Source organism: Tursiops truncatus, chromosome 19, assembly GCF_011762595.2.
Source record: "Tursiops truncatus isolate mTurTru1 chromosome 19, mTurTru1.mat.Y, whole genome shotgun sequence".
NCBI lineage: Eukaryota > Metazoa > Chordata > Mammalia > Artiodactyla > Delphinidae > Tursiops > Tursiops truncatus.
In genome coordinates, this window is record NC_047052.1 from 48,501,385 (window position 1) to 48,517,397 (window position 16,013).

General features: G+C 52.2%; 1 protein-coding gene across 2 annotated transcripts in view; it reads left to right on the plus strand.

The window, feature by feature from the left end:
- Positions 1-1,468: 1,468 nt before the first annotated feature.
- CLPTM1 (CLPTM1 regulator of GABA type A receptor forward trafficking) overlaps positions 1,469-16,013 on the plus strand; it is a 28,384-nt gene continuing 13,839 nt past the window's right edge. The window contains exons 1-4 of one of the 2 annotated variants that reach the window (XM_033846300.2): positions 1,469-1,645; positions 7,457-7,569; positions 14,130-14,253; positions 15,115-15,273. In XM_033846300.2, the coding sequence (XP_033702191.1) occupies positions 1,484-1,645; positions 7,457-7,569; positions 14,130-14,253; positions 15,115-15,273 (558 nt within the window). In that variant the 5' untranslated portion in view covers positions 1,469-1,483. Of the gene's footprint in view, positions 1,646-1,784; positions 1,899-7,456; positions 7,570-14,129; positions 14,254-15,114; positions 15,274-16,013 lie in introns of those variants that run through there. The other variant, XM_033846301.2, reaches the window with a different exon arrangement.

Below are 16,013 nucleotides of genomic sequence, written 5' to 3' on the forward strand. Positions count from 1 at the left end.
AAGTTTTCTTTTAAAAAAAAATTAATTAATTAACTAATTAATTAATTTGGCTGCGTTGGGTCTTCGTTGCTGTGCGAGGGCTTTCTTCGTTGGGGTGGGTGGGCTTCTCACTGCGGTGGCTTCTCTTGCTGCAGAGCACCAGCTCTAGGTGCGCGGGCTTCAGGAGTATGGAGTTCGCGGGTTCTAGAGCACAGGCTCAGTAGTTGCGGCACGCGGGCTTAGTTGCTCCGCAGCACTTGGGATCTTCCTAGACCAGGGCTTGAACCTGTGTCCCCTGCATTCGTAGGTGGATTCTTAACCACTGCGCCACCAGGGTAGTCCCAAGAAGTTCTCCAAGGTTTCTTCTTGTCCTTATGTTGGTTCACAGAGGTACTTCATTCATCTTCCCCACTCAAAGTTTCATCCTTTCACTCGGCAATCATGCCCTGGGACAGTGCTGGAGACACACCCATCTCTGTCAGTGATGACACAAAGTGGGCAGGGTGTGGGGGGGGGAGTCCAGGGATCTAGGAAGACTGGGAGGCGGTGCCCCGCCCAGTCTGGGGGCCAGGGAGGAGGGATAATACTATTGAGCTGAGACCGCGAGGAAAGTGGAGGATTATCAATAGACAGTAAAATGATAAATAAATAATTAAAATATCTCTATGCAAAGCCTGCTCTCCTTTTCAGATAATATGTAAAGTTCATAATAACAGTGCGTGATACTGATCACTTAGCCCCACACGGAGAACCCGGGCCAGGTGTTTTATATTCTTGATTTCACTGGGTCTTCCCAATAACCCGACGGGGCAAAGGCGGAGAGGAATAGCGGGTACCATTATAATGCCTAGCTTATAAAAGAGGAAGAAAATGAAGCCCAAAGAGATAGGTCACTTGTCCGGGATCATTTAGTCGGTCAGTAGCACAACCAGGGTCTGAACCCAGGTCAGACTTCCACCCAATTCATTGGTGAAGGTTTAAAAGCCGCTGAGTCTTCTGTCCTCTCTGGGCCTCCATAATTCCTTCTCCGGGCCAAGGGTCTTTCAACACGTGTCCAAGCCCGGAGCTGTAGGAAGATAGCTAATGAAAAAGTACGGAGTTCTTAGAGCCCTTGAAGCCGAGGCCATAGCCGCGAGGTTTACCAGAAAGCGGACCGCTTAGGGAACGCGCATGCGCATTAAACTAGGCGGCCCGAAAGCTTAGGGAGGGGCTGACAAGGTCCGATTTGGAAGTGTGGTGGCGTGAGAACACTGAAGTAGTAACTAAATGCACAGAACTATAACCTAGGGAGACTTGTCGGAGGAAAGGGCTGTGTTACGAAGAGGGGTCTGAAAGCGAAGCCACCGACCAAAGATCCTGCCCTCCGAGTCTTGGGTGCGGAGGCCAGGAAGGTTCCTTTAACGCAGGAGGGGCGTGGTTCAAGTGGAGCGTCTCTAAGAGTTACGGTGGCCGGGAAAGCTCAAGAACTTGGAACTTAAAGAATAGGCGGGGCAAAGTGGACAGGATGACCCAGGAGGCTCGTATAACTGGAAGAAGCGGGTTATTCGTGGGGGCAGAAAGAACGCAGGCTGTGGGAAGCGTACATGTTGGCCAAGAAAGCCCTGGGAGTTCGGGGCATGCAGTGTGTCTACTACGCGAAAACAAACAGGCTGCGACGCGACGGAGAGTACGGTGGCCTGCTTGGTCTTTTCATAGACTTTAGCGGCTCTTGAGAGGCGTGGCTGAGGCGCTCTTGCGGGTTACGGTGGCCGGCAGGTCGGGGAAAGCGTGAAATCTCGCGCGATCGCGCTGGAGCCGTCGGGGACGGGGCGGGGCTGGCGGCGGGGGCGGGGACCCGGAGCGGGAAGATGGCGGCCGCGCAGGAGGCGGACGGGGCCGGCAGCGCCGTAGTGGCGGCCGGGGGAGGCAGCTCCGGTCAGGTACGGAGGCCGAGAGGGGCCTGAGGGGCTCTTCCCCACCCGGGGGGCCTCCCACGGGGCGTGTCCTGCCTCTTTTCACAGAATCCTGTGCACTGGGGGCTCCTTGCCCATAGGGACCTTGAATACCGGGCCCAGGTGGGGCCGGGCAGCCCGGGAGGCTGGACAGTGTAGGGAGCGGGGCCCTGTTGCGCGCCGGGTCCCCTGCATGCTCGCGCCGGGCGGCCACCAGGCTCGTTGCTCGAGTTGAGGACACAGTGGCGCGGAGGGGCGCAGACTTGTACCCAAGCGCCCTGGGTTCTCGACTCCGTGATTCCAGGCTGCAGGACAGTTCCTAGAATGGGCTGACGTTCACGGGGTGCTCTAGGTGTGGGCAATGATTGATTGATTGGGAGTTTTCTAACTCTGGGGAAGTCAGGTAATTATCGTGGATAAGGGCACGCGCTGTGGAGGCTGACAGACCCATTTTATAGTCAGGAATCCAAGGAACAGACAGAGGCGCCTACAGAAGGTCACCCAGGTTAGCTCTGGGATCCATTCCCTGTAGAACTTACCAGTCATTGCTGAAGCAAGGTGGTCGGGACTGAGATGGGTTTATTTTCAGCATAAACTAGTCCTATGCCGGAATTCGTCCTGGTACTGATGACTTCTGACCCATTGCCACTTGAACTAAACTGAGGCTGCAGCACATACTAGTTCAGGCAGCCACCCTTCAGACGTTTAGGGAATCGATGGAGTGACAGGGAGGTGCTGACGACCCACCCACTGGGATGTCACTGACACGTGGGAGGCAGCGCAGGGGAGAAGAGTGCAGGTTGGGAGGGGAAAACGAAACTGAAGCTGACACTCTGTGACCTTGGAAAGTTCCTTTCCCCCTTCATTTCTCCAGTGGTAAATGGAGGGATTGGATAGGAGGGCCAGCCCTGTGATGGGCCATGAAGATAGCTCCAGCCATGTCCCTTCATCAGTGGAGTGAGAGAGAAGACTGGTGTGTAAACAAAGAATTATAATCCTGGATGACAAGGATGGTGACAAAAAGTCTGTGTCAGAAACTGAGGGAGCCCAGAGGAGGAGCAAATAATATCACCTGGGGAGGACACTAGTGTGAGATTTGTGTGACAGAGCCAGCATCCCTGGTCTGGATCTTTTCAGCATCTTCAGCCAGGGCCTGGCCCTGGGGGCAGCCCTAGGAAATGTTCGTCTCAATCTTTAGGGGCTTCCCAGTCTCGCTGAAAGAAGGTCTTTCCCCCCTCTGCGTTTCTGTTGATTATTGGGTGGGGGGTGATCGGAGAGACTAGGGCTCAGGGTGCCCTGATTGCCCTGAGCTTACAGAGGACCCCTCCCCCACAAGATCGCCTCTTGTCCCACTTCTGCTTAAAATCTTTCAAGACTTATTCCTTTGCTTTCAGGATTAAGTACAAATTCTTTGGTAGATCAAGGCTTTGCGTGATCTGCCCTTTTTCCTCAGACTGGGCTAGGATTTCTCAGCCTCAGCACTATTGACGTTTGGGGTTGGATAATTCTTCGTGGTAGGAGGCCGTCTTGTGCATTGTAGGATGTTTAGCAGCACTGCTGGCCATGCTAGATATCAGTAGCACACACATCTGCTTCCCCAGTTGTGACAACTAAAAATGTCTCCAGATGTTGCTAAATGTCCCCTGGGGGGCAGAATTGTCCCTGCTTGAGTCACTGGACAAGAGGAGCGTCAGCCACCGTGAAGCTCTTTTATTTCCAGGAGTGTGCCTTGCGCTCTCTCTGCACCTCGTAGCCTTTGCACATGCTTCTCTTTACCTGCCTGATCCTTATTAGTCCTGTGCATCTCAGGTGTTCTCTCCCCTAGGAAGCCTCTCTGACCCTCTCAGACTGGGTCAGGGCTCCAACAGTCCCTGGGCTCCTCTGTCCCAGCCCTGCCCACTCTGGGTTGTCACTGTCTGTCTCCTCCAGTGGACTGGGAGCCCCTGGAGGGTAGAGCAGGAACTGTCTTGGTCACCACTGTGTGCCCAGCGCTTCCCAGCTCCGGACCAGGCACAGAGCAAGCCCTCAGCGTTAGTGGAATGAATGGGTCTTGAGGCAGAGGCTGGGCTGAGGTGGAATTCCCACGGTGGATCCAGGCAGTCAGGGAGGATGCCCTGACTTCCTCCCAGCCCCGGCCCAGTCTCGTGGCCTCAGCTGCTTCCTGGGCCCCTTAGTGGGTGTTCTGGGGATTGTGTGTGAGAGTGGGCTCGTGGGTGCAAGAGCAGGAACTGCTTCTTAGTCACTGCAGTGTCCGCAGCCACCGCTGCCCTCTCCTGGCTCATGCGCAGACCCTCAGCAATCTCCTGCCCCAGCCAGCCTGCTCCTCCTTCAGGCAGGGACTCAGACACCAGGCCCACAGCTCTGGTAATCATTGCTTCAGCTAACGTGGGTTGAGTCCCCACTGCATGCTAGTCCCCATGCTGATGCTATGGCTATGAACAAAACAGAGGCCCTGCCCTCTTGGAGCCCATGTATTTGTTGAGGGCTGGGAGTGGGGTGGGGTTGGGGACAGGGACAGTGAACAAGGTAAATAAGAAGAGTATACAGCGGTTCGGATGGTGCTAAGTGCCATGGGCAGAACTAAAGGTGGGGAGGAGCATAGGAAGAGAGGGGTGGGTAGGAGGTTGCCATTTAAATACAGTGGTCTGGGAAGGGCTTTCTGAGGAGGTGACATTTGAACAAAGACCTAAAGGAGATGAGGGAGGGAGTCACACATATGGTGGGGGAAAGCCTTTCAGGTAAAGAGAACAGCCAGTGCAAAGGCCCTGAGGTGGAACAGGTGTGATGAGGGAGCAGCAGGGAGGCTGATGTGGCTGGAACTGGTGACTGAGGGGAGAGGGGTGAGAGCAGATGGGCACAGAGGATCATGCCAGGCCTCAGAGGCCATGGTGACAACTTTGCCTGTACTCTGAGGGAAGTGGAGCCACAGGAGAGCTACCTTTTTATTGAAGTGTAATTTAGATGCCGTAACATTCACCTGTTGTCAGTGTAGAGTTCAGTGGCTTTCAGCACATTTATGCAGTTGTGCAGTACAGTCACCACCACCGTGTGGTCTGAGAACACTCCCATCCCTGCAAAACACTCCCTTGTTCCCTTTTGCGCTTTCTCTGCCCCCAGCAGTGTCCCTTTTTATTGCTCAGTAGTATTCCATTGTGCAGATCCATCACCGGTCATTCATCGAAAGACTTTTGGGTTGTTTCTGGCTTTACAAGTAACACTGCTATGAACATTTGCGTATAAGCTTTTGTGTGGAGGCAGAGACCTCGGAGTGGGATTGCTGGTTCGGATGGCAGGGGCACATTTAGCTTTTTAAGTAGCTGCGTATTTTTCAAAGCAGCAGCTCCACTTCTCCCGCCAGCAGTGTACAGCTCTTTCAGTTTCTCCACGTCCTCGCCAGCACTTGTGATTGTCCATCTTTTTGATTACGGGCATCCTAGTGAAGTGGCACCTTTGCATTTGGCTTTCCTTTGCATTTCCCTGGGAGGGTTTCCAGCCAGCTTGTCCACCATTGCAGGTAAGAGAACAGACCTGGGAGCCAGCCAGACGTGGGTTCAAATCCTCGCCCGGCCTCAAGCTTCCTTTTCTTGATCCAGAATCAGCTCAGACCTGCTGCAAACCCTTGCTTGCCCCCCCCACCCAGTGCTCCCATGAGCGAGGCCAGCCCTGAACAAGGGGGCCCTGTGCCTATTCGACCTCGCCCGCCCCTCAGCCAAACCTTTGCCCACACCTCTTCTCTCCCTTAGACACCCTTCACCCAAATGTCAAAGACAGCTCCTCGGGAGGCCTCCCTAACCACCCGGTCACCCCCTCTGCTTGTTTCCCCTGGAACACTTTCCTGTTTACCTTTGTTAATTATCCTGTTTACTGTTCTGCCGGCACCTTTCCCTCTAGACCCTGAGCTCTGGGAGGGCAGAGACCCCAGAGCTGTGTGGCTACCACTGACCCCGCTGCCCAGCACGGGCCTGGCGCACAGTAGGTACTCGGGAGTTACTTTTATCGACACACAGAGGAAATCTGTTCTACCCTAAACGTACTGGTATGATCACAGCCTGGCCCTTGGGTCAGAGAGCTGAAGAGCCAGAGAGGGAAGTGACACACCCAAGCTCTCACAGCCAGGGACCATGGGACCGGTCCACAGCCCAGGTCTGTCAGACCCCAGAGCCCCACCTTTTACCACAGTGCTCTTCTGCACTTGGGAGATGAAAGGGAAGAGCTCTTGCTGGTGAAGGGGACAGGAAGTGACAAGTGACGCCTTTAACAGATGCTGGTCTCAGCTTCGTGGCAGCCTCATCTGGCTTTGGGAGCCTCTGTCCCTACTCTTGGGGGCATTTGAAGCCGACAGAAGACGTTGCAGAGGAGCGGGCTTGAGGCAGGAGTCGGGGGACTGGGGAGGCCCAGGAATGGGTGGATTGGTGGCCTGAGTGTTCAGGGCAAGCCCTTCAGAGAGCATTTGTTGATTCCCCGGGTGTTTATTGAGCTCCTGCTCTCTGCCAGCCCTGGGCTGGGCAATGCTCCCACCTAACAGCCATCATGACAGTCCTGGGTCCTGTCTCTCTTTTTTTTTTGGCGGTACGCCGGCCTCTCACCGTTGTGGCCTCTCCCGTTGTGGAGCACAGGCTCCAGATGTGCAGGCTCAGCGGCCATGGCTCACGGGCCCAGCTGCTCCGCTGCATGTGGGATCTTCCCGGACCAGGGCACGAACCCGTGTCTCCTGCATCGGCAGGCAGACTCTCAACCACTGCGCCACCAGGGAAGCCCTGGTCCTGTCTCTTAAAAGCTGGAGGGTGAGGGGACAACTGGCGGGAGTTGTCACTTCTGAGCTTCTGTTTCTGAATGAAGATTGTTTCTTTGGGAAGTCCTGCCTGACTCCCTGGCCTGCCCACACTCCTGTCATCGTGCTGCCAGCATCCTTCCTGAGTGACCCAGACAAGTGGCTTAGGCTCCCTGAGCCCCCGTTTGCTCGGCTGCCAAATGGCGGTGTTCCTAGTTCTGGCCTCACGGGGTGGTCTGTGCTGTGCACATCTCACACACCTCTGTGTGGCTCACGATCTGATTGTGTTTTTCTGTGTCTGTCTCACCTGCTAGATCCAGAGCCCCTGGAGGGATGGGCCCCCCACAGGGCTGGCCACAGAGGAGGCGTCAAGAATTGTTTGCCCACGGAAGGACCTTTCAGATAAACCCAAGCCTTGCAGAATCTGACACCTGCCGCCTAACCCCTTCTACGTTGTCCCCAGTAGCCATCTCCTTGCGTCCTGGGCTCCAGCCCCAGGGTGCATTGGCCCATCCTCGGAGTCAGACTGTCTCTCTCACCTTCTTGTCTACACCTGCTGCTTCCCTCATTGCCTCCTCTGCACCAGCCAGCTGGTTATGATTTAGGGCTCAGCTCTGATGTCTCCTCCTCCAGGACCCCTCCCTGACCCCCAGGATGGGCCAGGCGCCCTCCCTGTGGTCAGCCCTTACTGGGCCTCGGCACATGGTGGTGCCTACAACAGCCTTGGCGCCTCAGGATGCATCCTCCCTCCTCACCCTGGCCTCTGTCCCTGCAGGTGACGAGCAATGGCAGCATCGGGAGGGACCCGCCGGCGGAGACCCAGCCCCAGAACCCACCACCCCAGCCAGCACCCAATGCCTGGCAGGTCATCAAAGGCGTGCTGTTCAGGTGAGCAGATGTAGCTTTGGTTTTGTTCATTGAAAAAAGTTCAAGTAAGAAAAGCATAAAGAGGAAGGGAGGGAATTCTCTGGCAGTCCAGTGGTTAGGACTCCGTGCTTCAACTGCAGGGGGCACGGGTTCGATCCCTAGTCGGGGAACTAAGATCCCGCAAGCCCTGTGGCACAGCCAAACAAACAAACAAATGTTTTTTAAAAAGAGGAAAGGAAAGAATCACTGAGGATTACCATCATTACTGTACTGCTGGAGACCCTTTTACTTTCTCATAATTCTGGGGGCTGGAAGTCTGAGATTAAGGTGTCAGGATGTCTGGTTTCCTCTGAGGCCTCTCTCCTTGGCTTGTAGCTGGCCGTCTTCCTGTCTTCACATGGTCTTTCTTCTGTGTTGTCTGTGTCCTAATCGCCCCTTCCTATATGGGCAGCAGTCAGCCTGGATTAGGGCCCACCCTAAGTAATGACCTCACTTAGCCTTAGTCACCTCTTTAAACGCCCTGTCTGCACATGCAGTCACTGAGATACTGAGGGTTAGAAGTGCAACACATGAATTTGGAGCGGGGCGGGACACAATTCAGCCACAACATCTGCATTACATAAAATTTAGCATTTTAACTATCTTTAAGTGCACCGCTCAGTGGCATTAAGTATACTGACATTGTTGTGCAACCGTCAGACCATCCATCTCCAGAACTTCTTCATCTTCCCCAAACTGAAACTCTGTACCCGTGCAACACTAACTCCTCGATTCTCCCTCCTACCCCCGGCCCCTGGCCACCGCCATTCTCCCTTCCATTTCTGTGAATTTGACTGCTCTGGGTCCCTCCTGTAAGTGAAGTCATACAGGCTGTGCCTTTGAGAGTGGCTGGTGCAGATCCTTTTACACGCGGATGCGTGTGACTGTTCCCAGGTACCGGGAGCACAGGGCCTGCCTTCTGGAAGCCTGGCCTCTGAGTGAGGCCCTGGGGAGCTGCTGGGAGGGCGCAGGGGGATCTATCTGGGCCTGGGTTTCTTCATCCGTGGAGCCCCTCCTTTCTCTTCACCGTGCCACTCCCTCCCCTCCCCCCGCCTCCGTGTCCAATAAGGACTTAGGATTTTCTTATATATCAGTTTCTTCTTTTCATGCTTCAAGCAGCTAGGAATAAAGATTACTTTTATCTCTCCTTCATTCTTACGTGAGAGGCGGCCTATCTTACACAGTTCTACACCTTGATCCTTTTTTCATTAACACTATATGTTAGAAATCTTTCCACATCAGTACATAAGGGAGCTTCCTTCAGATAGACGTTTTGAATACAGCCACAGTGCAGGCTAATTTCCTTCCTTAGGGCCAGGCGCCACCAAGAATCCGCCCCGGTGGGTGCTGGAAGACCGTCTCCATCTGGAGTTCGTAGATGGGATTCAGGGTTTGTTTTCAGGGGCCTGTGAGCTCCTGAAGCATCAAGCAGATGGCGTGAGAATGGCCTGTTTTGAGAGTAGAGGGTAGAGCCCGTGGTTTTCAGCACTTCCTCCAACTAAACCAGTGGTTACCTGGAGTGGAGGGCGGGGTGGGAGGGAGAGTTGTCGTATGTCTTTTCATACACTTAAAATTTCCCCGTGAATGTAGAATGCCTACTTGGGGTGGGAGCGAGGATATGAGCATTAGGTGAGGGCCAGCCCTGGTGTCCTAGGGCAGGGCTTCCTGGTCTGGGATGCGGGGATGGAGGGCCCACAGTGAGCAGATGTTCTTCAGGGAACTGAGGATCTGGAATCCTACAGGAAGTCCAGTCCAGTCTGCTCCTGGAGACCCAGGAGCCCGGAGTGCGTGGGCCCCCTGCAGGCCACACACTAAGCCGGGGCACAGCTGCCTGTGGGTGTCCTTGCTCACACACTCTCCCTTGGCATATCTACTAAAATGGGAGCCTCCCTTGGAAATGGAGGGGTCCCCAGGAATGGCCAGTTCCAGACCTTCCCCAGCCGTGTGCATCAGGGACCTCCTGGGGTGGTGGGAGGCAGCAGATAGCTCAGCTGGGCCATGGCCCCTGAGACCCCGGACCCCAGGGCTCCATGGCTTGTCCAGGCAGAGGCAAGTCCCTGCGCCTGATGCTGCCCTTTGGCGAGGTTTGGGGCTCAGCAGGGAGGCACCCACTCAGGCTAGAATTCTCTTGTAGTGTTTTTCCATTCTGAAGTTTTTGGTATGCCTTTTTCCTATGATGAAAATAACAATAATAGCTAACACTTCTAAAACACTTACTGTATGTACCAGGCTCCATTCTAGATGATGTATTATATCGTGTGTGTGTACATACCAATGCATTTAATGCTTGTAGACAAGCCTACAAGGTAAGAAGTGTTGTTATCCCTTTTTTTTTTTTCATTTATTTTTGGCTGCTTTGGTTCTTTGTTGCTGTGCGTGGCTTTCTCTAGTTGCAGCGAGCAGGCACTACTCTTCGTTGTGGTGCGTGGGCTTCTCATGGCGGTGGCTTCTCTTGTTGTGGAGTGCAGGCTCCAGGCGCACGGGCTTCAGTAGTTGTGGCACATGGGCTCAGTAGTTGTGACTCACAGGCTCTAGAGCGCGGGCTCAGTAGTTGTGGTACACGGGCTTAGTTGCTCTGCGGCATGTGGGATCTTCCCGGACCAGGGCTTGAACCCGTGTCCCCTGCATTGGCAGGCGGATTCTTAACCACTGTGGCACCAGGGAAGCCCTGTTATCCCTATTTTAACTGTTGAGGAAATGGAGGCCTAGAGAGATTAAGAGTCTTGCCTAAGGTCACCCAGTCGGGAAGTAGGAGAGCTGGGCCTCAGATCCAGATATTGCAGCTTAGAGGCTGAGCACTTAACCTCTCTGCTATACAGTTGATCCTTGAACAACATGGGGATGTGGGGGGGCCGACCCTGTGTATCCACGTATCACTTACAGTTGGCCCTCTGTACTAGCGATTCCTCCATATCTGTGTTTCCACATCCACGGATTCAACCATCCATGGATCGTGTAGTACTGTAGTATTTACTGTTGAAAAAGATTTGTATAAGTGGTCCCACGCACTTCAAACCTTTGTTGTTCAAGGGTCAACTGTATTGCTTTTCACGCCTGCAATCAATAAGTACTTGTCTCATCTAATAATTATAGAGCTGCATGTATCTGAGAGACCCGAATTAACACGATAGACATTTCCCTGTCTCTCATGTACTATCCTGGGCCTAGGCAGACCAGGATTCTGCGGGCTTCTGCATCCCAGATTGCTTCCTGCTCTTTGTTCCACCATTGCTAGGTTTTGCCCTTTATCCTCATGGCCTAATATGGCTGCTGAGGATAAGACCATCACGTCCACATTCCAGGAGGGAAGAAGAAATAAAGGAGGGATGCTCTTTCTATTGAAGACACTTCCCCAAAGTCCAGTAAACACACTGTTTTTACATTTTATTGGCCAGAACTTCACCATGTGTCCACACCTGGCTGTAAGGCTGGATTTTGTAGTCTTTATTCCAGGTAGCCAAGGGGTCCAGTTAAAATTTAGGAGTCTTCTTTCTGAGGGAAAAGGGAAAGATGAATATTGGGAAACAACTAGCAGTCTGCTACAGTTTCATTGTGGGGCTTTTATTTTGTTCATTAAAAAATATTCAAAAAGAAAAGCATAAAGAAGAAAATCAAAAATCACCTGAAGGTAACCATTATTCATCATTCCTGTATTGGTGGCGGTCCTTTCCCACGTTGATTCACGTGCATGCTGTTTTCATTGTGCAGAGTTTTTTTTAAGTGTATAATTCTGTGGCATTAAGTACATCCACATTATTGTGCAGCCATCACTGCCATCCATCTCCAGAACTTTTTCATCTTCCTCAACTGAAACTGTCCCCATTAAACACTAACTCCCACTTCTCTTTCCCCCAGCCCAGGTTTTTGGTTTTGTTTTCACATAGTATATTACACAAAAATGGATGGCTACTCTGTACACTTTCCTTCATCTTGCCTTTCTCTTTAAACAGTGTATCCTGTAAATATCTCTACTTCATTTACAACACAAAGACTGTGTATTATGTCTATTCAGTTTTGTAAATCGAGAAAATGACTCTGAATATATTTGTTTTAACTGTCATTTTGTTTCTATTTTGATTTCTTTCTATCATGTTATTCAGAGTGGATATACTTCTGAAGCTCTCTCAATATACATTTTGAGGGTTTTGTAACATTCTGAAACCTCCAGTGCTTCTGAGCATCTCAAATTTTGGGTTCTTTTCTTTTCTGTCTTTTTTTAAATTTTTATTGGAAAATGGTTGTTTACAGTGTTGTGTTAGCTTCCACTGCACAACAGAATGAATCAGCCGTACACGTACAGCTATCCCCTCCCCTTTGGATTTCCCTCCCATTAGGTTACCACAGTGCCATTAGGTAGACTGGTTTTGGTGTCTGCTGCTTCTCACTCATAGTGTCTTGTTTCCTTGTGCACCTGGCTTATCTGTGGCTGTGTGTTGATCATCATACTTGGAAAAATTTTTATAGGAATCATTCCAGGCCTAGGATGAACCTGTTTTCCTACAGAGAGGACTTGCTTTGCCTCTGCTGGCTGCCTGGAGCACTGTCATTCGGGGTCTCCTTGGTACCAGGTTCAAGGCTCTGGCTGTGCCCACCTGGCGTGCGACTCTGAGGGGGGCTAGGCCACACCTGCTTCCCCGTGTCCTTGGCGGGGAGCCCTGTGGAGTCTTAGCTTCTCATAGAGTAGGTCTCTGGTTACCCTGTGTGGGCCTTGGGCTGGCGTTTTTGTTCACCCATCAAAACACCTAGCAGATGTCCTCAAACACCAAAAAGAAGCTTCCAAAAAAAAGGAAAAACAACAAGGACTTACTGTATAGCACAGGAAACTATATTCAGTATCTCGTAATAACATATAATTGAAAATAATCTGAAAAAGAATATATATACACATTATATCATATATTATCAGTTATATATATATATATATATATACACACGTGTATATATAACTGAATCAGGTTGCTGTTTACTTTTTTTTTTTCAAATTAATTAATTAACTTTTTGGGTTGCGTTGGGTCTTTGTTGCTGCGCGCGGGCTTTCTCTAGTTGCGGCGAACAGGGGCTACTCTTCGTTGCGGTGCACAGGCTTCTCGTTGTGGTGGCTTCTCTTGTTGCAGAGCATGGGCTCTAGGCACATGGGCTTCAGTAGTTGTGGCACGAGGGCTTAGTAGTTGTGGCTCACGGACTGTAGAGTGCAGGCTCAGTAGTTGTGGCGCATGGGCTTAGTTGCTCCGCGGCATGTGGGATCTTCCCAGACCAGGGATCGAATCCGTGTCCCCTGCATTAGCAGGTGGATTCTTTTTTTTTTTTTTTTTTTTGTGGTACACGGGCGTCTCACTGCTGTGGCCCCTCCTGCCACGGAGCACAGGCTCTGGACGCACAGGCTCAGTGGCCATGGCTCACGGGCCCAGCCGCTCTGCGGCATGTGGGATCCCCCCAGTCCGGGGCACGAACCCGTGTCCCCCGCATCGGCAGGCGGACTCCCAACCACTGCGCCACCAGGGAGCCCTGTAAACATCTACTCTTAAAAGCATTGAAGAATGGACAAGACTTACCAGGCAAAAACTGAAAGGAAGATGGGAACCAAAGAAGTAAAGAAGGACTTCCCTGGTGGCGCAGTGGTTAAAGATCCACCTGCCGGTGCAGGGGTTCGAGCCCTGGTCTGGGAAGATCCCACATGCCGTGGAGCAGCTAAGCCCGTGCGCCACAACTACTGAAGCCCGGGTACCTAGAACCCGTGCTAGGCAACAAAAGAAGCCACCACAATGAGAAACCCACACACTGCAATGAAGAGTGGCCCCCGCTTGCTGCAACTAGAGAAAGCCCACGCAGAGCAATGAAGACCCAACCCAGCCAAAAATAAATAAATTAAATTAAATAATTAATTAATTAAAAAACGAATATATGTTTACATATATAGATATATAAACTTGATTAAAATATATAAGAAAATAGAAGAACATATAGAATATGTTGCTATATCGAGATATATAATTGTAAATGTAAAACTGGTGTTAGTATATTCTTAGTATATTAATTTTTATCAAGCTTTTCCAAGTTGTTTCCAACAGGAAAGTTGGTCTGAATAACCTAGCCCAGTGTTACTAAAAATAGGGACTCACGCATTACTTACTGTTTGCTTCTGCAGTTTTCAGTTGATTTGAAGTTCTGAAATGTTGCTCTGCCTGATGTCTGTGTCTCTAAAATGCTGGGATTCCAGGTTCTAGGGTTCTCACACTTTGGGATTCCAGGGGACTGGGACGTTAGGTTTCCTAGTTCGGAGGTTTCGAGGGTCGAAGCCCCTGCAGCCCTGTGGCCACCAGACTCCAGGGAGCCAGTGCCAGGCATCTGGGGTCTATCCCTGGGCATGGCCTTTGGGGGCATCTTGTCTTCTCAGCAGCCCTACAACTGCCTTCTCAGGGACCCTCCCTACTCGATCAGCCCCCGGGTCAGGCCGCAGCAGGTGCTGAGTCAGAAGGTCAAGCAGATCCACGTTGGAAAGAAAAGGCATGGAGACTCACCGCCTGCCCTGCTTGCCTCCTCAGGATCTTCATCATCTGGGCCATCAGCAGCTGGTTCCGCCGCGGGCCGGCCCCTCAGGACCAGGCAGGCCCCGGAGGAGCCCCACGCGTCGCCAGCCGCAACCTGTTCCCCAAAGACACTTTAATGGTAACCACTGGCTGGGAGGCCAGACCCGGGAGAGGAGGCGGGGAAGGTGTGGGGGAGTGGCATGGGCTGCTGGGACAGACGCGATCCCTGGTCACTGTCAGGTCTGTGAACGGGTCAAGGATTGCGAGACTCCAGGTGCATCTTCAGCCCATGAAATCTGAGTCACTCAGGTGACACTTACAAGGAGCAAGTAATTCTTTTGGGTTTGTGGTGGTGGTCTTTCTGCGTAGAAGGGCTTTGTTCGGGAGCACCTGCAACAGGTGTTCTAACCTCAGTAATCTCGGCTTCTCCCACCTTCGCGGTTCTCTGCAGCTCTGGGATGCCTGATTTCGTGGAATTCTGGCCAGCAGGGCGAACACCACTCGGCTGTTCTTTACCAGTGGGCCTTCTGGGCTCTGGACAAGGATGGCCACGGGGACTTGGGAAAGGAGGGAGTTCTGAGGCCAGCTCCCCAGTGCCCCTCGGTTCTCAGTAGCCAGCTGACACTCCTGCACATCTTGACTGTGCTTTATCCATAAGCCTGTGGCGCTCTGACCAAGAAGCCCATGAGAGGCTGAGAGGGGAGATGATTCAGGGAGGTCCGGATCCTTTCTAACCCCAAATTCTAATTGGCAGGCTGGACATTGTTTAATTGTTTTTTGCTCTCAGACCAGGACAGACGTGGTGGGGGTATGAGGAAAGAGAAAGTTTATTCTGCTAGCTGCTGCTCTTCTCTCCACTAACCTCCCCCCCCCTCCCCGCAAATTGTTCATATTAGTGGGCCGTTGCTGCCACGGCTCTTCATCTGCTCTTTATCTGTCAGCCTTCAGAGGGTCCTATAAGCAGCCCTAACGAAGCTCCCCTCACTTCCCCTCCCAACAGAACCTGCACGTGTACATCTCAGAGCACGAGCACTTTACAGACTTTAATGCCACATCAGCGCTCTTCTGGGAGCAGCATGACCTTGTGTATGGCGACTGGACGAGTGGCGAGAACTCAGATGGCTGCTACGAGCACTTTGCTGAGCTCGACATTCCACAGGTGGGGACAGCTTCTGGTTTCTGGCCCCAAGGCTGCTCGGCTAGCACTAAGGGCATTTCCTTGAACCAGCTCCCAGTCCTGCAATCAGGAGTCCAGGTTCCAAGCCTGGCTCTACTCTCAGTTCACATGCTTTGTGACCACAGGCAGGTCCCTGAGGTCTCTGGGCCTTGTCTTCCCCACCTCTCCATTTGGATGGAGTTGGAATTGGCGTAGGATCCTCCCAGCTACTTTCAGGGTTGTGTAAATCTGTGGTATAAACCAGTGAAAGATTAGTAATCATCCCTGGGGGTGGCCAGTCAGCCAGCCTGGTTTGAAAATAATAGTTAATGTTGATTGAGTGCTTACTACGTACAGGGCACCAGCCTGGGCTGACTGGTGGAAACCTCCCAGCAACCCTAGGAAGTGGGAACTGTTATTTCCATTTGACTGATGAGGAAACTGAGGTACAGAGAAGCCCCACCCAAGGTCACACAGCCAGTGTTAACTGAACTGAACTCAGGCTATCTGGCTCTGGACTCTGGCAGCCCCAGTTCAAATCCTGCCTCCTCCAGGGAGTTCTCCCTGACACTCAGGCTCAGCCAGCACCCTCTCTGGGCTCCCCAGTGCAAGCCGTGCCGGCTCTGGGGGGTTGTCACTACCTGAATATGGATCTGTTTTCCCCATGGGACCATCTTGGTCACAGCTCTGTCCCCAGCTCTGCCCAGCAGAGGACTGGGTGCAGAATCAGTGGCTGCTGAATA